Raw genomic sequence first — 25,129 nt, 5'->3', positions numbered from 1 at the left:
ATTTTTTACATGAAGACATCAGGGCAACAAGACCATAGATGTCGTGTTAATATTATTGATTGGTCTTATACATAAATGTTCTTAAACTGAAAATTGAAGATAATTTTAGTATTTCTTTTAATGTTTTAAATGTCAAAGTTTTTTCCTATATAAAAATAAGTCGGGTTTTCCTTCAGAACACACAAACCGATTTCCACTGTTTTTCATTCGTTGGAAAGGTCTCGGACTTCGTAAGGTTTATAGCAGACAAAATTCAGGAAACAATTCAACAGAAAAAGGGGTAAACTCTGTTTAGCTACGTATAGAAAGCTATTGTAAAAGGTCCAATTTGTGAAATTGAACATTTTTTAATTTTTTGACGTTTCAAGGACCCTATATTCTAAACCAAAGCTAACTTTTGGAAACCTTTTTTAGTCAACCATATCTCTAGAAACGTTAGAGATTTCGACTTCAAATAACGTATGAGATCTACAATGGAGGAATGATTCTGATTGAGGATCAATGCTTGACTATTGCAAACAAGCTTCTGATTGAAGTAGGAATGATTGCGCCAAATCTATCGATGCACGATGCATTGAACTAAAAATTAAATCGAGTGCTGCAATACAATGTTGATGCATTGCAGGAAGCAGTGGACAATAATACTGTTGGTCTATTCTTCCTGGACGCACCTGAAGGAACAGGGAAAACATTTGTCAGTTCATTGATTTTGGCCACTATCCGATCAAGATGTGACATAGCTTTGGCGTTAGCATCATCTGGAATTGCGGCAACTCTTCTAGATGGCGGTCGTACTGCACATTCTGTACTTAAGTTGCCACTCAATTTAAAACACAACTTATACTCCAACATGCCATATTTCCCAATCCAGTGGAATGGAAAAATTGTTGATGCAATGCAAGCTCATTGTTTGGGATGAGTGCACAATGGCACATAAGAAATCACTTGAAGCACTTAACTTCACTTTTGGTTCTTCGACGAAGTAACAACTTCTTTGGTGGTCTGATGATATTGTTGGCAGGCGATTCCAGGCAGACGTTGCCACTAATTCCCCGTGGAACGCATGCAGATGAATTGAATGCTTGCCTGAAGGCATCACTTTTGTGGAATAACGTACAAACATTATCGCTAACCTCTAATATGAGAGTTCAACTTTAAAATGATCAAAGTGTTGCACAATTTCCCAAACAATTGTTTGCTGTTGGAAATGGAAAAGTTCCAGTTGGTGCGACAACTTTATTAATTACTCTTACCAACGACTTTTGTCGATTTGAAGACTCTCAATTAGCCCTTATTGAAAATGTTTTCCCCAACATTAGTGAGAATTATCAGAATTATGCTTGGTCAACGGGCAATTCTCGCTGCAAGGAATAATGATGTTCACGCACTGAATTTCAACATACAATCAAAATTCGCTGGTGATTTGGTTACATACAAATCCGTTGATTCCATAACAAATCCCGATGTAAATTATCCAATGGAGTTTTGGAATTCTCTGGAGTAAGCAGGCTTTCCACCACATAACTTGCAACTCAAAGTTGGTTCAGTTATTATGATATTGCGTAATTTGAATTCACCGCCACTTTGGAAAGTACGCAGGTGAAAATGTATATATTCCTCGAATACCAATAAATCCGACTAATCTTCCGTTTGACTTCAAACGATGGCAATTTCCGGTTCGCCTTGCGTTCGCAATGACAATTAATAAGTCGCAAGGATAATCGCTTAGTGTTTGCGTGTTCACGAGTTGGGAAACCATCCGCTTTGTTTGTGTTACCGTCAGACCAAAAAACAAAAGATGTTGTTAACCAAAGAGCACTTCAATGAAACGTGAATTTGCGGACAAGTATATTTTTACTTAGAGAAGTTCAACTAAATTACACTTCATTTTTGTAATCGAAATGAATTCATTACCTTTGTGAAATGAAATAAAATTTTTCCTTTTCAAATATAAAACAAAACAAAAATTTTTCTTTGCCTTTTAATCCCCAAACGAAATGTTACAAAAAACGAAGCCATCTAGTGACGAAACAGAGTTCGACGGGTTTTCTAGGAAGGTATAAAGTTATGCGTTCTTCAGTGGTTAGAGTTTTGTTTTAGAGTACTTAAATTGTCGGTGAGGATCAACGTCTTTTCAAATAGGCTGTGCTGTAGAAATAGCTTTTGTCAATGCTGTGACCTAGACAACCGCAGTGTCTAGAAGAATGCCTTGAAAAAGGGTGATTTCTTCGGTGTTTGCTTTCAGTTCGATTACTACGCAAGTAGAATAATTATTCCTATAGGATCCATCAGTGTAGAATGTTCCCAAAGGCTTGACAAATTCAATTAGTTCAATGTGAAGCATAAGGAATTGTTAAATTGAAGTGTGTGTTTTCTTTGTTGTTAGTTTTGTTAAGTTTTTCTTCGAAGTACACAAAAATAAGTTGATGTTGTGTTAAAGGGTACCTTCAAATAGAGCTTTTGGAGCAGTTTCCAGATGTAAAAATTTTCTATGAGAGTAATTTCGTTATTAATTTTCAGTCCATTGTTTCTAGTCTTAAGATCTAAATAGTTTTTTTTTATGTGAAGTTCCATTTGAGGTTTCCACCGAATATCAATAAGGACTCTGAGTTCTTTTTTCAAGTTCACAGTGGAGTTGTGAATTTCGAGCTGGATGTTTAAGGCTAAGCATTTCTTTGTTAGGCAAAGGTGCAGTGCTTCTATTTTCTAATCTTGTCTTTGGGATTATAAAGTTTCAAAGGCAGCGTCATTTAATCAATCAATCATTCAATTCTGATATTGACAGAATTTTGCAATTAAGGAATTTTATACTCTTGACATTACAGACCAACCTAGTGTAGTGATCATGTACTTTCTTTAGCTGCTATGAATGAATGTGGAACGGCTCAATATTTCCAACTCATTGGAATGTACATATATTCAAAACAAAATTCTTTTTAAATTATGTCCTACATTCCTAATGAATCCCACCAATTCAGCTACACAAGAATTTATTGTTATGTTTAATAACTTAAAAAGATTTGTCTTATTTGGACTTTGTTTAATCGCCAAACTTTGAACCTTCTCAACAAGTTGAAACTTTTCGCCATGAACTGTAAATATAAGTGCACAAATATACTATGGATAAAAACTGTTAAATAAAAGTCCAAACTTGAAATAAAACAATAAAATATTTTTCTAAACGACCTTAAAATCTCAAAACCGTCACAAATTACCACAAAAAAAATGTCTATGTCAAAAGCATACAAATGTTATTTTGCAATCATAACAATAATAATTCTACTCACAGTCTGGCACTCGTTACACACCAAGTCTTATCTGGACCACAAGACAATAAGCCAAGATTTGCTATAAAATAAACGAATGAAAAATAAAAAAAAATACTAATTACGGAATATTATAATTTTTTGGCGAACAATTACTATACAACAATAAACCGTTATACAAAGAAAAACAACACTTGATCTCATCTTAAGATCAACATTTAATTATGCATTCGGGTTACTATAGCTTTAGGTACATATTCTTATGAGTCTTAACTTCGGTCTTACCTGAAGCTTGTATCGTGTCATATTGTCGATTCAAGCTGAAATGAAAAAATCCAATCGGGACCGGATGACTGTTTGGCGAGGTCGTTTGTGGTCGTTAAGATCTCCGAAATTCAATATGGCCGACCGCGGATGGGTGTTACAATTCTGCGGCTTTAAACCTTGCTTCCTGCTCTGATGATCGTGAGCGTGAGTTCCCGGCGCATACCACTCGAACGCGAGCGCGAATGCAAGCTGATGATATTTTGCAATTACTGCTCAGAAATCACAAGGTATCGAATTCAGATTATTGTAGATACATCTTTTAAAGATATTCAAGCACCCATTTTTGCTGTGACTTTAAGTTCTACGCTAAGTGTGTTACTTGAGTAAGAGGTGGCACCTCATTAAGACTCGTTAACGGTTGTATTATTTTGAAGCCTTGAACTTTTTTTTTATTGATTAATTCGCGTTCAAAGTTTGTGTAAAAATTTTGTATTTGGTTTCAGTTACCAATTTATATAGACACTTTTATAGCATTAGATTTTTGTTGTACCTATTTTAATCTTGGTTTTGAGAGTTTAATAATATGAAAATCGATTTGATTTGGTCAATTCAACAAACAAGGCCAATAATTAAAGTTGGTTCTTGTAGTTTTTTATGAATGTCCGATTTGTGTGTGCTAAAGATTTAAGTGTCACATTTTAAGTAGACTTTGTATTAACGCGATTGCAAGACTATACATTGTAAGTAAATTGACAGGCCATGAAAGTATATGTTTATGTTAAAACTAAGAGATCATGTGCTCTTAAACTGATGGCTTTAATCTTTTAAAGACATTTTCAATCACTCTTACAGGGTGTACAAGTTAATTTGATTGGAAACTTACATTTTGTGAAATATATAATAATTTAATTTGTTAAGTGCTATATGCATAAATAAATTAACTTTTCAAGTTCTGAGCTCGAATATAAATGAAAGAAACTTATCAAGTTTGAATTGATTTTTGACATTTAATCACTGCGAAACATGAAAACCATAGTGAAATCGTACGAAGTATATAGAAACAGTAAACATTTGTAGAAATATTAATGGGACAATGTTAGAGAGATAGCTGAAAGTTTAGTTTTAAAGCAAATTGTTGTATAAGAATTAGAATAATAACATTTAATTTTGAGGAATTTGCATTGATTAGATTGGACAGATAGAAATTTAACACAACACCCTGTAACTACATAGTCTTTGGTTAATTATGGTGTGAAGTTCTTTTTGCTTAATAAAACAGTACACTTAAAAGTGGACAGTAATGAAGTAATAAAAAAGTTCTTCATCTTTTGTAAATTTGAGAATTATTTGTCTTACTTTCGAATCTTCGGTCTGCAATTTAATGTCCAAATGTTACATTGTAAATTTGGCTCAAACCCTAATGGGATAATTGAATTTTCTTCAAATTCAGTACATAGCAGTTTTGTTATGTTCCAAAAAAATACTCCATTATTTGTGTTTGAAACAATCGTGTTGTTTGTTAATACCTACATATTATTGGCTTGATTCAAATCTAAATCAAAACCCTTTAAAACTAATTTTGGTGCAAGGCAAAATGAACGTTTTCACTTTATTTTTTTTTTTTGTCAAAAGAAGTTTTTCTTCGATTTATTGAATTGAAAATAAAATCTGTACTGAAAACTTAAAAGCTTGTAAAAAAAAGTTTGGACCTTTTTAGTTGTTAAAAATAAAACTTTATATACAAAAACTAAACGTTGTTTTAAGAAAAAAGAAAAACTTAAGAAATTTACGTCACTTTTTAGCGGGAACATAGATGTATCAGCTAATTGTTCAACACTTACTATTCAAAACAATGTTGATCCCGTCTTCTGTCAACAACTGCCCCATTATAATCAATGATTACCTCAAGACCAAGCCAAAACGAGATGACCATTCATTATATTCATCGTGAATAAAATCACGAAAATATTAAAAATATTTGTACCCATGAGTCTATATATTTTGTTTTAATATTTCCACGAAGATGATGTTAATATATCCAATACTGACTTTAAGCATAAAGCTCGGTCCCAAGCTAGATGTCTCCAATTGCGCATTCCACGTTGGGTGAGGTCACTTCTATGCTCCACCTGATCCGCGGTCTTCCTCTACTCAAGGGTGGATCCAGATTTTTAATCAGTGGGAAGATGGGTCACACAACTAACATAAAGATGAGTTTTTGAGCACCGCTTTAAAATATTCTTGTTCTGCTAACAATTTAAATAGCATAATCGGTATCATAACCTTATATTTACATATTTCAAGGGCTAAAGTGACAACTTTAATTAATCAATTATTTTAGAACGGTGTTGGCCAGCAAGTCTTATTATTTAATTTAGACGACTTCCTATATATCAAAGTATTATTAGATTAAAACGTATTTGAAAATATGCCATTTTTAAGAGTTTAATTACAATAGTTTAGAAGTTCTTTTTTGCATTTTGCACAGAAATGTTAGAAATTTTTTTAATTTGTTGAAACGCACCATTTTTCCAAAAATAATATATTTTGTTTTTATTGGCATTTCTAAAAATGCAAGGAACACTAAAAAAATATCTATGCAAAAACCCAGAAAATGAGGAAGTTTGTCAGAAAAATTTGATTTTTTTTCGAGGGAAATAAAAAAGAATCTGATTTGACAAATACTTGTAGATTCAGGGCCGGATTTAGAGGTCCAGAGGCCACGGGCCAATAAAGGAGCGGAGGCCCCCTCGCCCCAAATTATTACAAAGAATACCATTTTTTTCACTCGAGTTTTTCAATAAATAATTTATTGTCCAACGAAGTAAATTCCAGCATTGAACAAACACGTACAAATATTAACGGAAAAAAGAATTATCTAAAATTAAATTTTAGGGTTACCGAACGGAACCTTTAGAGATTTCTTCGCCGAAAAATCGCTGATGATTTCGTTGAAATTCAGTTCTCGGAGTAAATCGTTTTCAATGCTCAGTAAAGAAAGCTTCTATAGATGGTTTTGTCCCATCGTGGTTCGAAGACTATTTTTTATAATTTTCATTTTTGAAAATGAGTGCACTCCAGTGCAATTGGTTACCATCAAAGCCAAATACATTCTCAATCCAATTTCGAGGTTTGGGAATGTAACTCTGAAATTTTGATTTTCGAGATTTTGGTAGTAAAATAGTTCCGGCAATTGATCTTTTCCATAGTCCTTCTCCTTTTTGTATGAGTCAATCAAAGGCACAAATTGAACCATCTTATTACCAAGACTAGGTTCTAAATCATTTGGATACACTTTCACTAATGCCTCTTCTGCAGCGTGCAAATTTTCAGCATCCATCTTCTCGATGTGATTCAGGAATCCAAGTCTCGAACGTACAGCTTCATAGTCATGCAGTCTTTAAGTAATAGAAACGGATAGCTGGTCAATCGCTGGGATGAAGGCGGATACTTTGTATTTTTCCTTGGGTGACAGATTAACGTCTTGTGCTTTCCCGTAATCGAGCGGATTCAACCTCACATTTCTCGTTATGGTACGGGTGTGTGATTGTACATATTTATCAGTACGGATGGGATATTTTTTTTTCGCTGCTTCCTCGTATTAATCAAAATCATTTCGTTTGGATTCCACGAATGATTTCAATGATTCTAGTGTATGCATTGACGATTCAAGAATCATTTTCGGGACTTGCAACATCTTGTTTGTAGCGTTGAATCGCTCCTAGATATCGTTCCAAAATGTTGCAAACAAAGCGGTTACGAGACCACCTATCTTCTGTAGAAGGTGCTTTGCTTCATTCCTCACGATGTGTTCTTGCTCTTTAATGGAAGATATGCTGGTTAGAGCTTCTTCGATTTCCGAATAGCCGTTGACTAAGGCTTTCGTAGCTTCAGCTCGACAAGACCAACGAGTGTCGCTGAACGTTTTCAAGACTAAAAACTGGCCGCTTTGTAGAGACCTTGAATCGAATACCCAACCTCTGAAGTTGCGGGAAAGTACCACCCCACTCAACCATTAAGCAATTTGGGTACTCCCTCAAGATGGGTATTGAATTAGAAGTGCTTCTTATCAGTGCCATTTGAGATTTTGATATTTTACTGATGGCATGATTGAAGTGAACAAATATAGATCAATGATTTCTGTTATTTAAGATTAATATAATTAAATAATCATGTATGTACAATGTACTGTAGGTTGTACGTAAAGGTAAAAGAGCAAAAAAAATGCATATAAAAGGAAAATATGTTTACTAGTGTCTATTAGTTGGAATTTGAAACAAAAATTTTCCGAAGTCTCTATTGTGGGGCCCCCAGTTTGTAGAGTCCCCGAAGCTACGCCCCGTTTCCCCTTCTCTCAATCCAGCCCTGTGTAGATTGGTGCTGATGCTATGAAAGACACATTCTAAAAAATTATTGTTTTGCGTTAATCTTTTGAAAACATTTTGACCTTAAAGGAGTCAACAAAACAATTGTAACAATTGAAGACAGAAAATTGTTTGGTTCATGAATTTAATTAAATAGTTGCATTTAAGTCCATAACTTCTCTTATATTTAAATAAATACAAATTATATTTAGGGTTCTCTGTTCATTTCAGTTCTCAAGAGATTCAAGGCTTTTATATTAAATTAATAGATATGAAAGGTTCATTAGAGTTTTTTCAATTAGCAAGTGTCACTTTTGCTGTTTTTGAGACATTTACATTGTTGAAATTAGTGTTTAAATTTCAGTTTTAGAGTATGCAAAGAAAATTGAGTTCAAAAAGTAAAAAGTTTTTCAAAGTTCTTATATTTAATAGAAAATCAATTTTGAAAGAAAAAAATACTTTAAGAAAGCATTACACTATTAAGAGTGTCAAAAAATTAAGGTTTAATTGAAGACGAGTTTCAGGAATTTGAAGCAAACTAAAAATATCAAATTGTCGATCTCTTATCCAATGCTTCTTCTTAAGAACCTGAATATTTTTCTCAGAAAAGACTGCAAATTTTTTAAATTTTACATTGTGTGAAAACAAACATTTTAATTGTTTATGAAAACAAACAAAATTGTGATGAATATCGTTAAATTACTAACAAATCTTTATATAAAATCTGTACTCATACAACTTAATTGTATAAGCTTTATGGCAAATATGACCTCCCCTATGGATCGTATAATGGTTAAGAGTTGATGAATTTGTGCTGAATATTTGGAATTTCCAATTTATATTACGTTCTTGGTCTTACCCTTAGTTAAAAGTAGTATTTTTTCAACAAAGTTTAAAGCAGTAAAATAAAACTGAAGTCATATACAATATCTCAATACGATATGTTTCGAATTCCATACGAAAATTGAAACATAATAATTTCGAAAGGCGGGCCGTCAAGTCCCCTACGAACCCCTTGGAGCCACCATTTAACTTACTGTTAATATAATGTAATTACATTTGTTTGTGTCTATCCAAAATTCAAGAGCGTCTTAATAATTAAAACAATAAAAACACTTACAAAACACTTAAATATTCAATTCATCATATTTCAAGAATAATATCGACTGGTAACATGCACGCAATCATTTCAATATTCCTGTCCGTATCATAACGTTTATGCAACTTGCTGTCATAAACCTTTTTTTATAACCAAGAACATATTAATTAAAGATTTGACTTGATAGCAACCGTAAAGTAAAAACAAAGTGCCAACAAATCGCTCGGCCACGACACTCTTTGTTGATCTTATAAACAAATCGACAGCAAAACACAAACAATTACTAGACCAATAATTCTTTTGATTCAATATAAAATTGGCAGCTAAAGTATTAGAATCGATCTTAAGACATTTGAAAAATGTCAAAAGCCCACTATAAATCTTTTTTGAGCTACCAGTATCAGTATAGAATTTTGCAAGACAAAATTGCTCAGGAAATTGTTCTTCTAAATAAATATTTATCATTAAATTGAACGAAATTAAGATATTTTTCGCAAGTAAATTATAACAAGAGTAAAGGAGATAGAAATAACAAGGTAAACAAGATTATTTACAGAAATCATAAGCAGTGTTATGAGTCGGGTTAAAGTTGATATTGTATGACTTCAACCTACCAATAAATTAAAATTTGCACTCATTTTAAGGCTTCAGGCCTATACGACGAAGTGACCAAGTCATTGTTCCGTCGAATTGAAGCCCAAGCTATTAAACTATGGGAGGACTTTTGTTTACAAGTCGAAATGATTGCATTTCTGATGACTAGTAATTGAATATTTATTTTTTTGTTACGGCCTAAACAAACTTTATACTTTCATTTAACGACCGACGACCAACGACGGACCCGACGGACAAACGACGCGACAGACGCAACGCGACGTAAGAGAGCTTGGCATCTGGTATCTCCAATGAGCCATTGGTTAGCATGAATTCCACTGGCCTGAAGTAGTTAGTTGTTTAGTTGAGCTCCCTGAACCGGCATCAAATGAAATCGAAATCTTTAAGCTGCAAAATCTTTTTGAATGGCGGGAAAAATTGTCGTCCGCTAGTTTTGCTGCTATTGTTGTCGAACCTATATATAACTAACAACCTCCTCAAGTTGTTGTTCGAGAGCTACTTTTGTGATCTTGTTTTAGGTTTTTCTTGTTGTAATAGTTTAAGAAAAGAAAAACTCAGCTTATAGAGGCGCTTGAGGGATAAATTAAATTTCGTCATTAGAGCAACCAAAATTCGTAATGAAATAATCAATTGCTACGGATCGATAAGTTCAGCGTTTTTTGTTGTGTCGACGAAAGATAAAAATGGAGCAATGTTTTGCTGGAAGGTGTAGTTAAATTGCAATGTTTGTTTTCGAGATATACAAAAATAGTAAAAATATAAGTTAGGTTTTAGTGGAAATTAATTGAACGGATATACGTAAACGAAACTTGTAATTATTTAGGCATTGTAAAAGCTTATAGTGGTTTATTTTTTGTTTAATTTGTTAAGGACATACTTAAGTGCCTATACTGACTTGGCGGTTTTAATTACTTGCGTAACCAAAATTTAAAGTTGCATTTTTATATCTTTTAGTTCAACAAGCGGGTGTATTTAATGAAGTTTCTGTGATAAATAAAACTCTTTGATAATAAAACTTTACCAATCTATTATCCAATCCTCATATTCTTAACTAAGTCATTCCTTATTGTCGTGAGTTAACGTTATCCCATCATTTTAGCTAATTTAGTTGACTTATTTTACATTTACATTGTTTAATTCAAAAGTCTTCGAAGTTTTTGTGTGTTTTTATGTTTGATGTATTTTGTTAAAGCCATTTTAATAAGTTACTTAGCTAAAAACATTACTTTACTAATTTGAAACAAGCTTACAACAAAGTTCAACAAAGGATCCCTATTTGAGAATAGCTAGTTAATTGCAAAATGTTTAGAAAATTGCTTTCTAGTAAGAGAAGACGAAAAATAGGGGCCTGTCTGACGTTCCTTGGATTATATTTAGGAATCTTTTCAAGAAAAAATAATGAGTCTATGTTACCTCTTTCAAAAGCTGCTGTAGACGCTTTATAGATGAATAAGTTTTAAACCATCTTCGTAAGGTGGTAAGAATAGATTATCACCCCAAGGAAGATCGCGGAGGGCAAGTCGAAGAAATCGATGTACAGATTTAATTCTTCAAGAGTGAGAGTTCTGATGTGGCAACCAGACTTGACTAGCGTTTTAAGTAGACGTCTGAAAAAGATGGTGTATAGAAATTTAATGATATAGGTTTTCGAGAATTTTGTAGACCAACGTTTGATGAAGCGAAGGGAGAGTTGGCCTTATTAATAATATAATCAAAATGACGTCCAAAATAAAATAGATCGAATGAATGGTAATCATCCCTACAGACTGTAAGTTCGGTAGGGAACATGTGATCGCTTAGGGATGGGTGTTATGAATTGGCATTTAGCTAAATTGAGTTCTTAAAAATTATTTTCGCTCCAAGTCTGAAATTAGTCAAGATCATTTTGGAGTTAGACAGAATCGTATGGAGTACAAAAAACCATTGTTATTTTTATGTCAATAGCGTAAATTATCAATGCCATTAATAACGTCGTTGATAGTTAAGACAAACAATAATGGACCAAGGTGGCTCACTTGAGGGCTTCTGTGTTTGCAATAATGGGATCGGAAATTGAGAACTTAAAAAAACTCTTAATTGGTGGTTCTCAAGGTACGACTGCGCCATGCAATAAAAAATGTTGGAAAATCAAGGGTTCTAAGTTTAAGATAAATAATTTGGTGACAGATTTTATTAAAGGCTTTACTTTTTATTCCATTCCATTCCCTTTCTCTTATTCGTTTAGAGTTTTAAACACAAATTTCCTTATTGTTGGTAAGAAAATAAGTCTGCAATGAGTAAAGACTGTGTCGAATACAATTCTTTTGAAAAGCGTTGGAATTGAACAAAAAGCTTGACTATAGGCCTGCTGTTCATAATATTATTTCTTGCTTCTTTTTTATAATCAGGAAAAATAAAGAAATCTTTCTAAAGCTCTGGGAAGATAGCTCGAGAAATGGAAAAATAAAATAGTACCTAAAGTCGTCAACATAGAGAGGAAGCATATTTTTTTAAAGCGGCAAACCATCAGGACCAGTAGAGAAATCGTCTTTAAGTATAATTAATTTTTTGTAAACAATATCATCACTAAATTTAATTTAGGTGCCTGAGGGACCTTTTAAGTAATCAAAAACTATGGTCAAGTTCTTTATAATGACTACTGTACGATTGGATTTTAAGACTTATAAATATTTAGTCGTCTGAAGCATATTAAATCCAAAAAGATTGACGAATTGTGCAAACCATTCTATTTGTACTTCGTTGTTTTTTTTATCTACAACATAAAAACTGCTTAAACTTGACCGAATTAAGGAATTTATAGTTACGATATTATAATAGTTCAAAGCTGTAAAAGATGTCTTTTAGACATATTTCGAGAACATGCTCGACCAGAAGAAACTAATCTTTGAAAAACAAGCCGTTCAAATGTCGAAGCAAGAAGAGAGTTTTGATGAGCTTTTAAGAACATTTTTTGGTCATCTATTTTCTAACTTTTTTCCAAGAAATTTTTGCCATTGTTTCGTAATCAAATATCTTCTAAAAGACCTTTAAAAATGTCTTGAAACAACGTATTTAGGTATGTTCTGATATCTCCATAATTTGCTAACTGATTCTACCTCAAATACATTTAGAAGTTGCTCTTTGCCTTAAGTGTTAATTTTCAGATATTTGCACTTAAAAAGAAATAATCTATTAGTTTCTATTTGTTTCCTGATTTGATATACTTTATTTTCAATAAAACGAGTGATTTTTTAAAGTTCACGGATAATTTTCCAAAAGATTGGATCACTTTAAAATTTTTGCACGTTTCATTAATTTAAAAAAAAAAAAAACTCTTCAAAAAATTACCATCGATGACTTAAATTGACAAAGTTTATTTTTTAACTTTCAATTATGTTAAAACCATCCATCAGGGTATAGAACAAAAAACAAAAAGTTTCAATCGATCTTTAATTCACATTTAATGTATTATGTATGAGTTGATTATTTACTATGACCAGGCCACCATCGATGTCCATTTATTAACTTATTTTAATAATTTTTTAATATATATTCAAAAGAAATACGTAGTTTCATTTTATTTTTTTTTTTATAAAAATTAGAATTGTTCTTTTTTCTTAATTAAGTAATTTAAACTCGAAAATTAATTACTTCCTCATGTTGTGTTTTTCTTCTATAACTATAGAGAAATAGATCGATTAAAGATATTCTTTACTTTTATTTTCATCAAAGGGAAAGGGAAGGGATGTGATTCTCTACAACTTTTACTTTCGAATAAAAGAAGGGCTTAAAACACCTGAATCCATTAAATTTATAAACTACGTCAATGTGATAAAAAAAAACCCTTTTATCGTGTCAGACAACTTATCTTAGAGATTTGATGTTACATTATTCTAGCCTTAACATCTTTTTGATAATAATAATTAACATAGGAAGAATAAATTAAAATATTTTGCACCTCACGTACACCACATTTTTTAATGATATTCATGGCTTTTTTGTTTTTTTTGTTGTAATTTCAGGTTCACACAAAAATGTCACCTGAGCAACTACAATCCGTGTTCCACGTGGAGGACATAGCCTCAGTGCCGAACTATGAACTCGTCCAGCTCGAACATCTCGGTACAGAACACAATGGTGAATTATTATTCCGCCGTCGAAGGAGCGTTGACAATAATATGTTCGGTGGTGCCCAAAACGGAAAAGAAGCTCACCACGTCAAAAAGGACCTTAGTAAAAGTCCCTACTACAGTGAATTGAAACTTCAAGCTCACCAATCGGATGGTGGGGGAGCGAGTGCGAACAGCATTAGTGATCAAAGTTATAGTGAGAAATTAAAAAATCTAGATTTAAGTGGAATTAAGGAGCACAATGTGTCCCTAAGTGCATTCGGTGAAGTGTTAAATCTAACGTTGCGACCAACCGATGGTCTCTTCAAAAACGGTCCCGAATCGCTGCGTATGTTTACAATTCGCAGCGAACCAAATGCCACACATGGTCTTGCCCTGGAGGAGGTTCAGAATGAGGTAAGTGAAGTCAAAGCTCTAAGTGGTGTTGAGTGTTATTTTCGTTTTATGATTGAATTTCTCAAATGGCTTCAGACTACACAGTGTGGTTTTGAATTATTTCATTTTGCATAAATAATTTTGCTAACATGATCCCCATATAATACTACACCCAACATCCTACACCTGGGGTTTTTAGTTTTTAGGTTTGAGTGAGCTGGCGGATGGTGTTTGCTGTTGTTTTGTTTGCATCTTATTTGGCGTTTTATTGACAAGTTTTGTGATTACTAACACAACACTGCTATAGTGATTGAATTCCTAATTTATTGCAATTTTATTGTGCATAAATTTTGAAGAAAAGATATAAAACAGATTTTTTGAGAATTTGAAATAGTGAAGTATGTATAAGTGTGGTGATATGTTGTACAGTACATACCTGTAGTTTTATAGAGCTGATATGTAGGTTCATTGTATGCATAGTAATTTTTAGTAAGAAGACCATTTGGTTCTACTTAACCTGAATGAGTTGGTTATATTATAATGGAATATGTCTGCGCGAATTGATGGACATTGCGCAATATAATTTGGTAATCATGAAGTGGATTTAAGATTTTGTTCTGTGTTAAGTTGTTAAAAATTTTGGGAGTGGTTTAATAATGCATTTTTTATGATATTTGTTGTTTGCTAACATAACATAAACACTTAGAGTGTCCTGATGTCGGTAAAGCTTTTGCTCTTTTGCAAAAGTAGTCAAGAAGCTATAAAATCCGTAAAATTGGTGCATGATTTATAGGTTATGGCAATAAACGTAAGTCTTTTAGAAGATACTCCCACATACTTATTACTTTAACGGCTTAGTAGAAATTTAAAAAACAGGCGATGAAAAATGTAAGTGTAAAATGATGTTTTGAATTGCCATTTTATAATTTATTGTTGGAAATTTCGCATCTTAAATACTTTGTAAACAAAACTAGCTGAAATTGCAAAAAACGCTAAATTCTTTTTTTTTTCGTAACTATCAATTCGTTTAAGAAACTTTGTATAGAAACAATTGAGTCGACATATTATAATTTAGTAAGTTTTTCAATATTTTTGTATATATTGTCTTAAAGAATTTGAGTCCAAAGTCAATATTTGTGTTTGCTGGTCTATGTTGTCGATAACTTCATCAATTTTCTCCACATCTTTGTCAAATAACGCGTCATCAGGAATCTTTTCTGGCAAAACTATAAACTGTGACAGCAAAATATTCACCACTTTTAAGTGGAAAGATTTTGTCTTTAGATGCACAACACGAATGTGGAAAGAATTGTCGGTCAATATTTTGACTTATTTAAATGTGTAGACATCCTTAACACATTTGAATCCGTCAACCTTATCACAAAATCCATTCGTAGAAAATCTCCGAACAAAATCTACGCTACGAATGACGAAAAGTTTACATCACAAAGTCCGATTGGCATTCAAAAAGGCATTGCCTCATTTTCCGCTTTCATTTCCATTTTCGAAATCAGCTGTTCCGTGTCAAACATTGTCATTTGTGAAGATTACCCGAATAAATTTTGAATCAAATGGATCAAATTCAAACTAATCCAGGTTGTGGCGATTTAGCTTCTCTTTTTCCATTTTTAGCATTTTAAGTTTTATTGTCGCACAGTCTGTCTATCATTTTTAGTTTCGGACTGTTTTGAAACACTTCCATGCTCAGCAGAGATTCCAAAACCAAAGGAATGTACGTTTTGTATTCCTGATGTGAAAGTTTGTAGTCCTGCCAGGTGAATGACTTCTTCCTCCAGCGTTGTGAAAGAATGTTGCCGGCACTTTCCGACACCAGTTGCATTTGTTTTTTTTTTGTTGTCGACAAGTCTCTTTTTTATGTAAGAAACCTAAGAGTATTCCGAAGGATTTGAAAATATTTTTTTTTAGCAAAATCTTTCACGTACTTTTCTCCAAATTGAAGCTCCTTTGGAAGGTGACCCAAGAGCATTCAGTTACGATTTAACTTTTTCCCAGAACAGCATCACATCTTTTTTTGGAGCTTTAGTATTTCCTTGATCTATGTCCTGTTTCTCATTTAATAATTGAAAAAAGCCTTTCATATTGTGCCTTATTTGTTTTTTGCGCTTTTAAAGCAGAAAGTATTATTAAAAGAAAAAAATATTATTAAAAAAAAAACACAACTGTTTCCCAACGATTCCGACACAAATTACTTATCGTAGAAAGAGAGGCAAAATTTCCGTTTCATTCGGATTGAGTGATACCAAATTTAACGAACTTCGAAATTCATACCAGAATTTCCACTAAAAATTAATTTTGTGATGGATTTTTCGGGATTTGGAGCAAATTTCCGATTACGATGGAATTCATGATAGGGCTGAGTTTTTAAATCGTACCCCATTTTGGTAATTTCTCGCACTGGGGTTTATAATTGAAAGGACATTTATAACCCTGAAATGCGTACACATAAGGTTAGGTTAGGTTTAATTGGCTTTCTGTGATGGAGTAGGACACACCTATGCGAGTTTAAAGAGCTTTCTTCTAAGCTCAAGGAAACTAGTTTAAGTCCCTTACTAAACTGGAAAGACTGATTATGTTAATATGATTGAGAGTGTTTAGATAGTTATAAAAAAATGCTCCAAGGTAAATCTTGCTTTTTTGAGCCAGAGCAGGGCATGTACAGAAAAGGTAAAGAACTGTTTCCTCCTCTTCCTCGTCCATACAGCTTTTTCAAAATTAATTTGAGAATGCGCCTAGCCGCCAGTGTCCGATTATGACACCGATTATAGAGCTTACAAGCGATCTTCTCATAGAGATAGCCAGCACCTTGAGCCTTAAGAGCTTAAAATCTAGTGTAGAAAAAGATGTTTCTCGTGACCTGATACACGGTGATATTATTAAACATGTTATTTGCCTTCTTTAAAGCGTCTTGCATTGCCAATAGATAACATAATGCGATTAGTATGCCAGCATTAGCTAAACGTGGTAAAATAAGTTTGACCTTACCATTTCTGCCGAGTTGAAATGATTGACAGTTATCGACTGTTATAGATTTTGTAGACACAGAGTCCAGAAATTTGATAATGGCCTGACTATCTGAGAAAATACGGATATGAGATGTTGATATCACTTTTTCCTAAAGCCAGGACAGGAATTCTTTAATCGCCAGAAGTTCCGCTTGAAAAACGATACAATGATTGCGAAGGCGGAATAAGGGACTTAATTAATGTCGTTCAGAGTACACACCTCCACCAACTCGCCTTATTTTGTTTTTCAAGGAAAGCTCTATTCTTCTAGAAAGTTCTAGAATGTATAGAAAACTGGAAGTTTGTGAGGAATTGTTGAGGGGGAGGAGGGTATTGTAGTCTATGTGCTTTGAATTTGATTTTCGATTTTCAATACATAAGAAATACGGAGTGGCCACTGTTGTTGTTAACCCACTGCAATGAAGTTTTGAGGTGAATAGCAGAGCATGCAATCATTTGTTTCCTAAGTATATCAAGGGTCGTCCAAAGCTATCCGTATTGCAAGCTGAACACACATGAAAACGACATTTTTCTTTAATTTGCTTCTAATTTTAAACTTGTGACTCAAATGGATTCACGTGGTTCGAAATTAAATTTTTAACAAACTTCAGAAGTTTTTAAAGGTATTGAAAATTCCTGTAAAATATTGATTTAAATATGCTGTTCAAATTTTCTGCAACGTGTGTACCGTCTTAAGTCCAATATTAAGTATCAAAAATTGTTTTTAACATCGAATTCTATTATGTGGATACCTTGAGTCAATATTTTCGATTATAATTTAAATGTTTTCTAGTTCTTTACTTAATTAAACAAATTCTATGATTCTGAAAGGCTCATTGTTCATTTTATTAATTCAATCTCAAAATGTCTAAATTGATCTGATAATGTTAAATAAATACCTTTGAGCTAAGTTCCTTTACGTTAAGATGATTTATTTTGCTTTAAAAGACAAAGATTTTGAAGATAAGATGATTCTAAAACAAATTGCAGCTTTTACAAATGTATGCAAAGCTCTCCGCAATTTCTTCCATTGAGTATTTGAAGAACTTCATTCGTTGTATAAATGAATCTAATTTTCTCAGCTCGATAAGCATTGGACAAGCTCCTTTGAAGTGTATTATATCTTCTCGGGTGTTTATATTAGAAAGATTGCATTAAATGGAGAAATCTGGCATTAGTTCAACAGCAGAAGCTCTATTCTTGCATTAAAAATGTTTGATATTTGGTCAACTCAGACGCTTATAACAAAAAAGCTTGAGTCATGAATCAATTTTGAGTAGTAATCTCACTTTTTCTATTTTTTGTCGAGAACAATAAGGATGATATACAGTCCAGCTTTATTATGCTGAGAATTTGCCAATTCTAAGTGTATAGAGGACATTGAGCTCTCTGAGCCAGCTTCTTCCAGTGTTCAAAGCATGATACATTGTTTTTTCAAGAGCGATTTTTGCCACAATCCCAGCTAGTCGCGTAATGTTCATATAAAGAACTATAAGGAAATAATTGAAGTGCAGTCATAATGAACATTGATGGGTGCCATTTTTTATTGTGAAGCAAACACGTGCGCGTCGTCATAGGAAGTTGTAGTATTTTCTGTACAACTGTTCCACGGAGTCATTTTGTTGGTATTCCCATACCTGAGCTGCATATAGTGGAATTTATTTGGCTTATAATTCAAAGATCTGGTACTTTGCTCGTAAGCTCATGATTTTGTTTTGCATGCATGTTTTCCAGGTTGAGTTTATAGCTGTTTTCGAATTCTTAAGTTTTTCTTCTAAATCGACCTTCATTTAATATTTTGGGTTTAATAATGGGCCAAGATGTTCAAAGTGCTTCAATGGTTCTATTTTATACCTCCATACATCTAATTTCCATGACGCTATCTCTTTCCCTTAGTAAAGAGAGTTACTCCATTTGGTAATCATTTTATACTCTAATAGACAGTCAGGACATCAATCTAAATAGAAGTTAAAACATCTATCTACTAATCCTACAAATATTTCAATTCTGAACTCAATCACTGTCATTCAGAGTAGTTTTTTTCAAAAACTGAACTTCTCTTGGTATTTCATTCACGTTCGTTTGTAATCGTTGTTGTAATACTTGCATTTTACCATTACTAAACTCTGCGTTTCTACAGTCCATTTTATACCAATGATTCATTTTTCAAATAAAAATGAGAAAAAAATATATAAACCAGCGCTCATGATGACGTTAAAACAACCATCATTCATCTGTCAATCAGCGCAATATATCGAGGAGGGGGTGAGAGAAGAAAAAATAAAATTACAAAAACAAAAAACACCTGGTTATAAGCGAATTATTGCAAATTTTTATAATGTTGTATATTGAAAGTTGAAACTTGTCAATGAAGCCGACTTTATGCAATTTTTCCACCCGCAAATCAATTAGTATGGCATGGCATGGCATGGCACTATATACTCGTACCTAAAAGGCTTTAGATACTTTAAACCTGCACGTGTTAATCAAACTTAAATCATAATGTTATTTTTGTACTACGAGTACGTACTACAAGCGCACTCACTCTCTTGTCACTTGTAGTTCAAAGTTGTTGCTGAATTTAAATTTAAATTTAATCGAAATCAAATTAAAAGTCCATTAGGTCTGCTTATAAAGTTATATCTTTTTGCAGTAGCAATGCCAAAATATTTGAAAAACTCCACAGGGAATTATATTTTTTGTTATTTTTGTGCATTTGATTTTTATTCACAATTCACATTTATTTTTATGCAGGCTCTTTGTCTGGCATATTTAAGTAGTGAAAGTTCTGTCTGGTCGATTAGACATTCAAAGGAGGCCGGGGGCAATGTCTATAATAAACATCATCTGGTCATGCGGTTGGTATGCCGCGGCCGTCGTCGTGTCGTCAGCACAGTGTTACCATTGAGCTATTGACGTTACTTTTTTTGACTTTGAGGTATGAATTTTTTTAAATGCTCGGAGCTAAAGGACCAAAGAACAAAGTTTACAAAAATCTTAACCAATTGAAGAGCTCATATTCATTTGTTTTTGAGCTTATATAAAATTATAAAAATTGTGTTTTACTAAATCATTTCAATAAGAACTTGCCATGCAAATTGGCCTTAAACATTTCACACCCAACTAAATAAGAGGTTAAGAAGAATTTCATTAGTAGCTTCCAAACTCTTAATTTGTATGTTAAGTCGTGTGCTTATTTAATACCCTTTGGAAGTTTTTGGAATTTGTAACTCTCTACATTTCAGTAAGTTCTTAGAAGGTAAATCCCTTATTTTTAGAGATATATTTATATGGTTTTGATTTATATCTCAAGAACTAGCAAAATAAATTTTGTCTTAAAAAACAATGTTATCAAGAATTTTCAAAACATTTATGAGTTTTTTTTTTATGAAAGGAATTAAAAATGGTAAAGGTATTGACTTAGATTTATATTTTTTTGTTTATATTGTGAGCTCACTAAAGGGGTTATGAATACCCTTATAATGATCAAACACAGTACGAGCAATTAGGAAAGGAGGATACGATAAGAAAGGAGAAACCGATGCTCATTGGTTTTGAATGTCTGCACATTGTAATGAGTGGGAAATTTTGAGTCAGGTAAAGTATTCGACATTCGCGAAGTGCGGCTAAAGAAAGAATCTCTGTACTTACCAGTACGTCCAAAATTGGGCTCAAGGTTAACGGGTTAAACAATTCTATCCAAAACACTCAAGTACGTTATTGGGGCTCCAGTATGTGAGTTATACTCAAGCTATGGACGAATTAAAGCTTTGTAAATCAAAGCCAGATCAGAAGGGGTAAAAACTTCTTGCATCATCGGAGAAATCCTAAACACTTAGCAGCAAACAACCAAAACCTTATAAAAATGTGCAAGTGACATTTTTTTTAACATTTAACATTCCTTATATCTCGACAAAGCAGAGCAAACCTAAATTTTGCATTACATAATTTTTAAATAGCTTCAAATGACAATTTAGCTAAATGCAAAAATTATTGTTAAAACATTCTAGGCTTTCTCTTCATTTAAGTTTTAGACTTATTTTGTTCTTTCAAAAGTGAATTAAAGTCCAAATTAAGTTTTGAACTATTCTAGATTTGATGTAATCTCATTGCTATCCTTTTTGGTAACTTAAAAACTCCAAAACACCATTAGACTCATTAATAACACTTTTCGGCAGGTTTTCTTCCTGGCAGTATAATTGCACTTTTACAACAGGTTTTGATGGACTTAACTCAAATCCGACTTCAAAATTGATGTACCACGCCATGTTTTTGAGATATCTCTTTTTAAAATTCGAAAAAACGGATATAAGGCTCTTTGAGGCTATCTAAATTTATGAAGTATAGGGTTTTCAATAAAATCTGTGATGTTTTTCCAAATCTATGATCCCTTTCTTCAATATTCAGTCGAAATATTTAAATTACTTTATAAAATACTCAAAAATTTGTCATGAGTAGTTAGATATCACTTGTCTTACAGAATTCTGAAAGAAACGCCTAAAAATATTTAAACTAAAACGGCTTTCAACAGAAATGGGAAAAACGGTTTGAAAGGGAGTTTTGTTCTTGTAACGAATATATTGTTTTAAAAATTCTCTTTATATCAAGTTTTTGAAATATATTTCAAATATAAGAACTGTTGAAACAGGGTATTTTTAAAACTTGGGCAAATAGGAAAAATTTTAAATTGGATTCCAAATCAGCACTTAAAATTAATTTCAAAACGTACTTTTCAAAACTATGAGAGTATCAAATAAAAGATTTTTTCAAAAATTCAATTAGAGTCAAATAAAGACTCATAAATATTCATCTAATAAGAATTTCCAGAAACTAAGTAAGATACTAAAACGATTAAATTGTATCTTGAAGAGAAAGATTTGTACTTTGTAAAATCATCATATAATTTATTCTTAAGAGATATTTTTAGTTTAAACTTAGCCTTAAAAAAAAAAACAGTTTTTGGTTGTTTTTAGCATATTAAAACTGACATATTTTGAAAACCTAATATGATAGAAGAATGTAAGGGCAAGATTTAAATTTAGGACAACTTAATCTTTTTTAAAAAAGTATGTGGTACGGAAAAAACGTAATTTCTTAGACCAATGTAATCGCCTATTAAAAGATGCTATAGTTTTGACATAATGTGCGGAAAATGTCATTTTTACTTTGACACTAAACTTGTTAAGTAAACAACACTGTTAACGACAAATTGTTCGCTGTCGGTGTATACATTTTTCATCATAAGCTTTGCATCACCCTGTTAATGCTTTTAAACTTACTTCTCAAACTCTACCTTTTAATTCAATGAACACCAATTTAATTGTTCAACACACAGTTTTATTATGTTTAGTTAATTAATTAGCAATTAAGTTTATCAAGACCATTTTTGCAGCCTTTAAAAATGTGCCTTCAATGGCAACATTGGCCATACTACGAGTAGCTACCTAATACCGCATCATCGCTTAAACCACTTCCACACCGCCCGCCAATCGCCAACATCAACAACTTACTCGTATACGAAAATACCAAACCAACTGCAGACTATTACCCTCATCATCAACAAAGCCAACTGTTGCATAATCGTAAATAAGACTTTCTTAGCTCATTTTCTTCAAACTTATATATCCCAGTAAAGGTAAAGAGTTGGTGAACCACCATAACATTGTGAATGTACATAGGTCTTGAGTGTATGTTTAGAGGTTTAGAGGAAACTCTTTTGTTTAAAATGATAAATACAAATGTAGCTTTGTATGAGATTGAAAAGCCAACTATCTGAATTTATCAAATAAACACAAATCTTCAAAAAATAAACGAATACAAAACAAAAGTCGTTAACATGGTCAAAACTGTATCTTTGAATAGACATTTAATTTAACTTTGACTCCTGAGTCTGACGATGATGATGATGATGATGTTTTCCAAGATTAAGAGAGACCATTCAATCAAGAAATTGGTTCATTCAGCTATAAATTTCATTTACCGTCTGGGAAGAAATTTCAGTCTTTACTTCACTTTTTATTTTTTACGAAAAATATCCGCAGACACTGACTGAAAAACCTGAAAGATTTATTGTTAACATCATGTTTAAAGGCTTTATAGCAGCTTGGATGGGAAATGTTCCGTCAGATGGAAAGGTCATTTTTGCGCTCTATAGTCTAGTTTAACGTGCTATAGTTTTAAGGTTTATTGAGCACAAATTCCGGCACTTTATAACACACAAAAATATATACCACTTACGACTTGAGTGTGTTACAAAGGTCCAACTGCTACAATCCACAAACAGACTTGAGCTTGTAATAGGTATTTCTATACTACATATATGCAAGAGAGTTAAATGTTACCTAACTTTGTTATATTTAGTTGATCCATATCTGCTGCTGCTGCTAGCTCAATTTAATTTAATAATTTCACGTTATAAACGGTCATATTTTTTAGCTTCAACTCTGACGATGATAGGCCTGCTAGATGGTGTTGATGGTAATAAAGTGAAAAATTTGTATTGAACCTAATATTTCTAGTGTGTGTTTTTTGTTTTGTTGTTGTTATGAATTTATTGCACTAAATTGGTTTGGATGATGATAAATAAGTTATTAAAGCACTTGTTGTATATATTGGACTTTGGTTTAGTTGCTTTAACATAATATGTGTGGAGTATTAAACTAAGATACGTTTGTGGTATTGGTGGTGCTGAAAACAGGGTGCAATTTAAAAATCGTGATTTAATAAGTTGGTGTTATTTCAACTTTTTTGTTTTGTATTCTTTTTGCAATCATTTATGTTTTTGGAGAGCGTAGAGTGACGCTTGGTCGGTTTTATGTGTTATTGGTTGAGAAATATAAAAATAGTGGAATTAATTTTATAGCAAATTTGGTATAGGTTTTATAACTAGATCTGTGTATACCAAATAAAAAAAAAAAAAATTATAAACTTCAATTTTAACATTAACAATTACATTTCTCTTATTTTTTTGCTTTGATTTGAAACATTTCACTTCGTGCAACAATTGGTTTAATTGAAATATTTGTTTTCAAATAACTTAGAAACTAAATATTTTCAATCCCTTTGACTACACATTGCATGATCGAAATTTTCATGATATTTGTGTATTGAGAATTTTGAGAATTGAAGAGAATTAAAGAATTAAAGGTTTCAATAATGAATGAGTTCGTGTTCTAAAAATACAGAATTTCACAGCAAGAGATCAGGTTTTAAGGAAGAAGAAATGAAACAAAAGCATGAATAAAAACATTGCAAAAGATATTCTATATTAGAAAGTTTTCGAACTGTATCTGTTTTTTAAATAAAACACAATAAATTTAATAAAACAGCCATAATTTTGGTATAACTAGTTCAACAATTTCATTACCTTTAATATTTAAAAACAATTTCTAGGATGAAATATCAGTGACAGCATTTTATAAACGGCATTCCTTCTTTCCAAATTTGTGCTCTTTTTTCAAGCATAAATAGCCTAATTTTTCAATAATAGAGGATTGCCTTATAAATAATCGTTTCTGTCTTGCTCGCACCCGCATTTGTATTCAAACGATTAGCTAAACAAAGTGATAGTTGTGCCGTTTAGTAGGAGCTATTACTATCAAAATGAAATGACTTCACTTACCTGTTAGAAGAATGCTGGATTTAAAAGGGGGGGGGGGGGTAGGAGGTCGTATTTTTAATTTTAGAAGGAATTTCTTTGAATTCAAAACTTATCTTTGTTACTAAAAATACTTCTTTTAATTGAGGACGACGAACATAATACTAATCGGAAATCCAGCCTTATTCCAATCGCTCAGTATAAATTCATTAATTTTTTTATTATTAACGATCCAAAGGGAAGTCATTTAAGCCATAAAGCTTTCACAGTTAAGTTGTGATTTCATCTAAATATTTGTCAGTAATTTAAAAATATTCACCAAAAACCGATTTGCTGTCAAAAACAACTAAAATCTTTGTTTTCACACAATTTAGAAATTCAAAAAAACTTAAGTAATGCTTTAAAATACTTTCA

The 25,129-nt window shown here is 32.3% G+C and overlaps 1 protein-coding gene across 3 annotated transcripts in view; it reads left to right on the top strand.

The window, feature by feature from the left end:
- LOC129943424 (A disintegrin and metalloproteinase with thrombospondin motifs like) overlaps window positions 1–25,129 on the top strand; it is a 171,364-nt gene that overhangs the window by 37,990 nt on the left and 108,245 nt on the right. For all 3 annotated transcript variants that reach the window (XM_056052860.1, XM_056052859.1, XM_056052861.1), the window contains exon 4: window positions 13,613–14,116. In XM_056052860.1, the coding sequence (XP_055908835.1) occupies window positions 13,613–14,116 (504 nt within the window). The remainder of the gene's footprint in view (window positions 1–13,612; window positions 14,117–25,129) is intronic.

Source organism: Eupeodes corollae, chromosome 1 (assembly GCF_945859685.1).
Source record: "Eupeodes corollae chromosome 1, idEupCoro1.1, whole genome shotgun sequence".
Classification (NCBI taxonomy): domain Eukaryota; kingdom Metazoa; phylum Arthropoda; class Insecta; order Diptera; family Syrphidae; genus Eupeodes; species Eupeodes corollae.
This window is presented reverse-complemented; position numbering and strand designations above follow the sequence as displayed.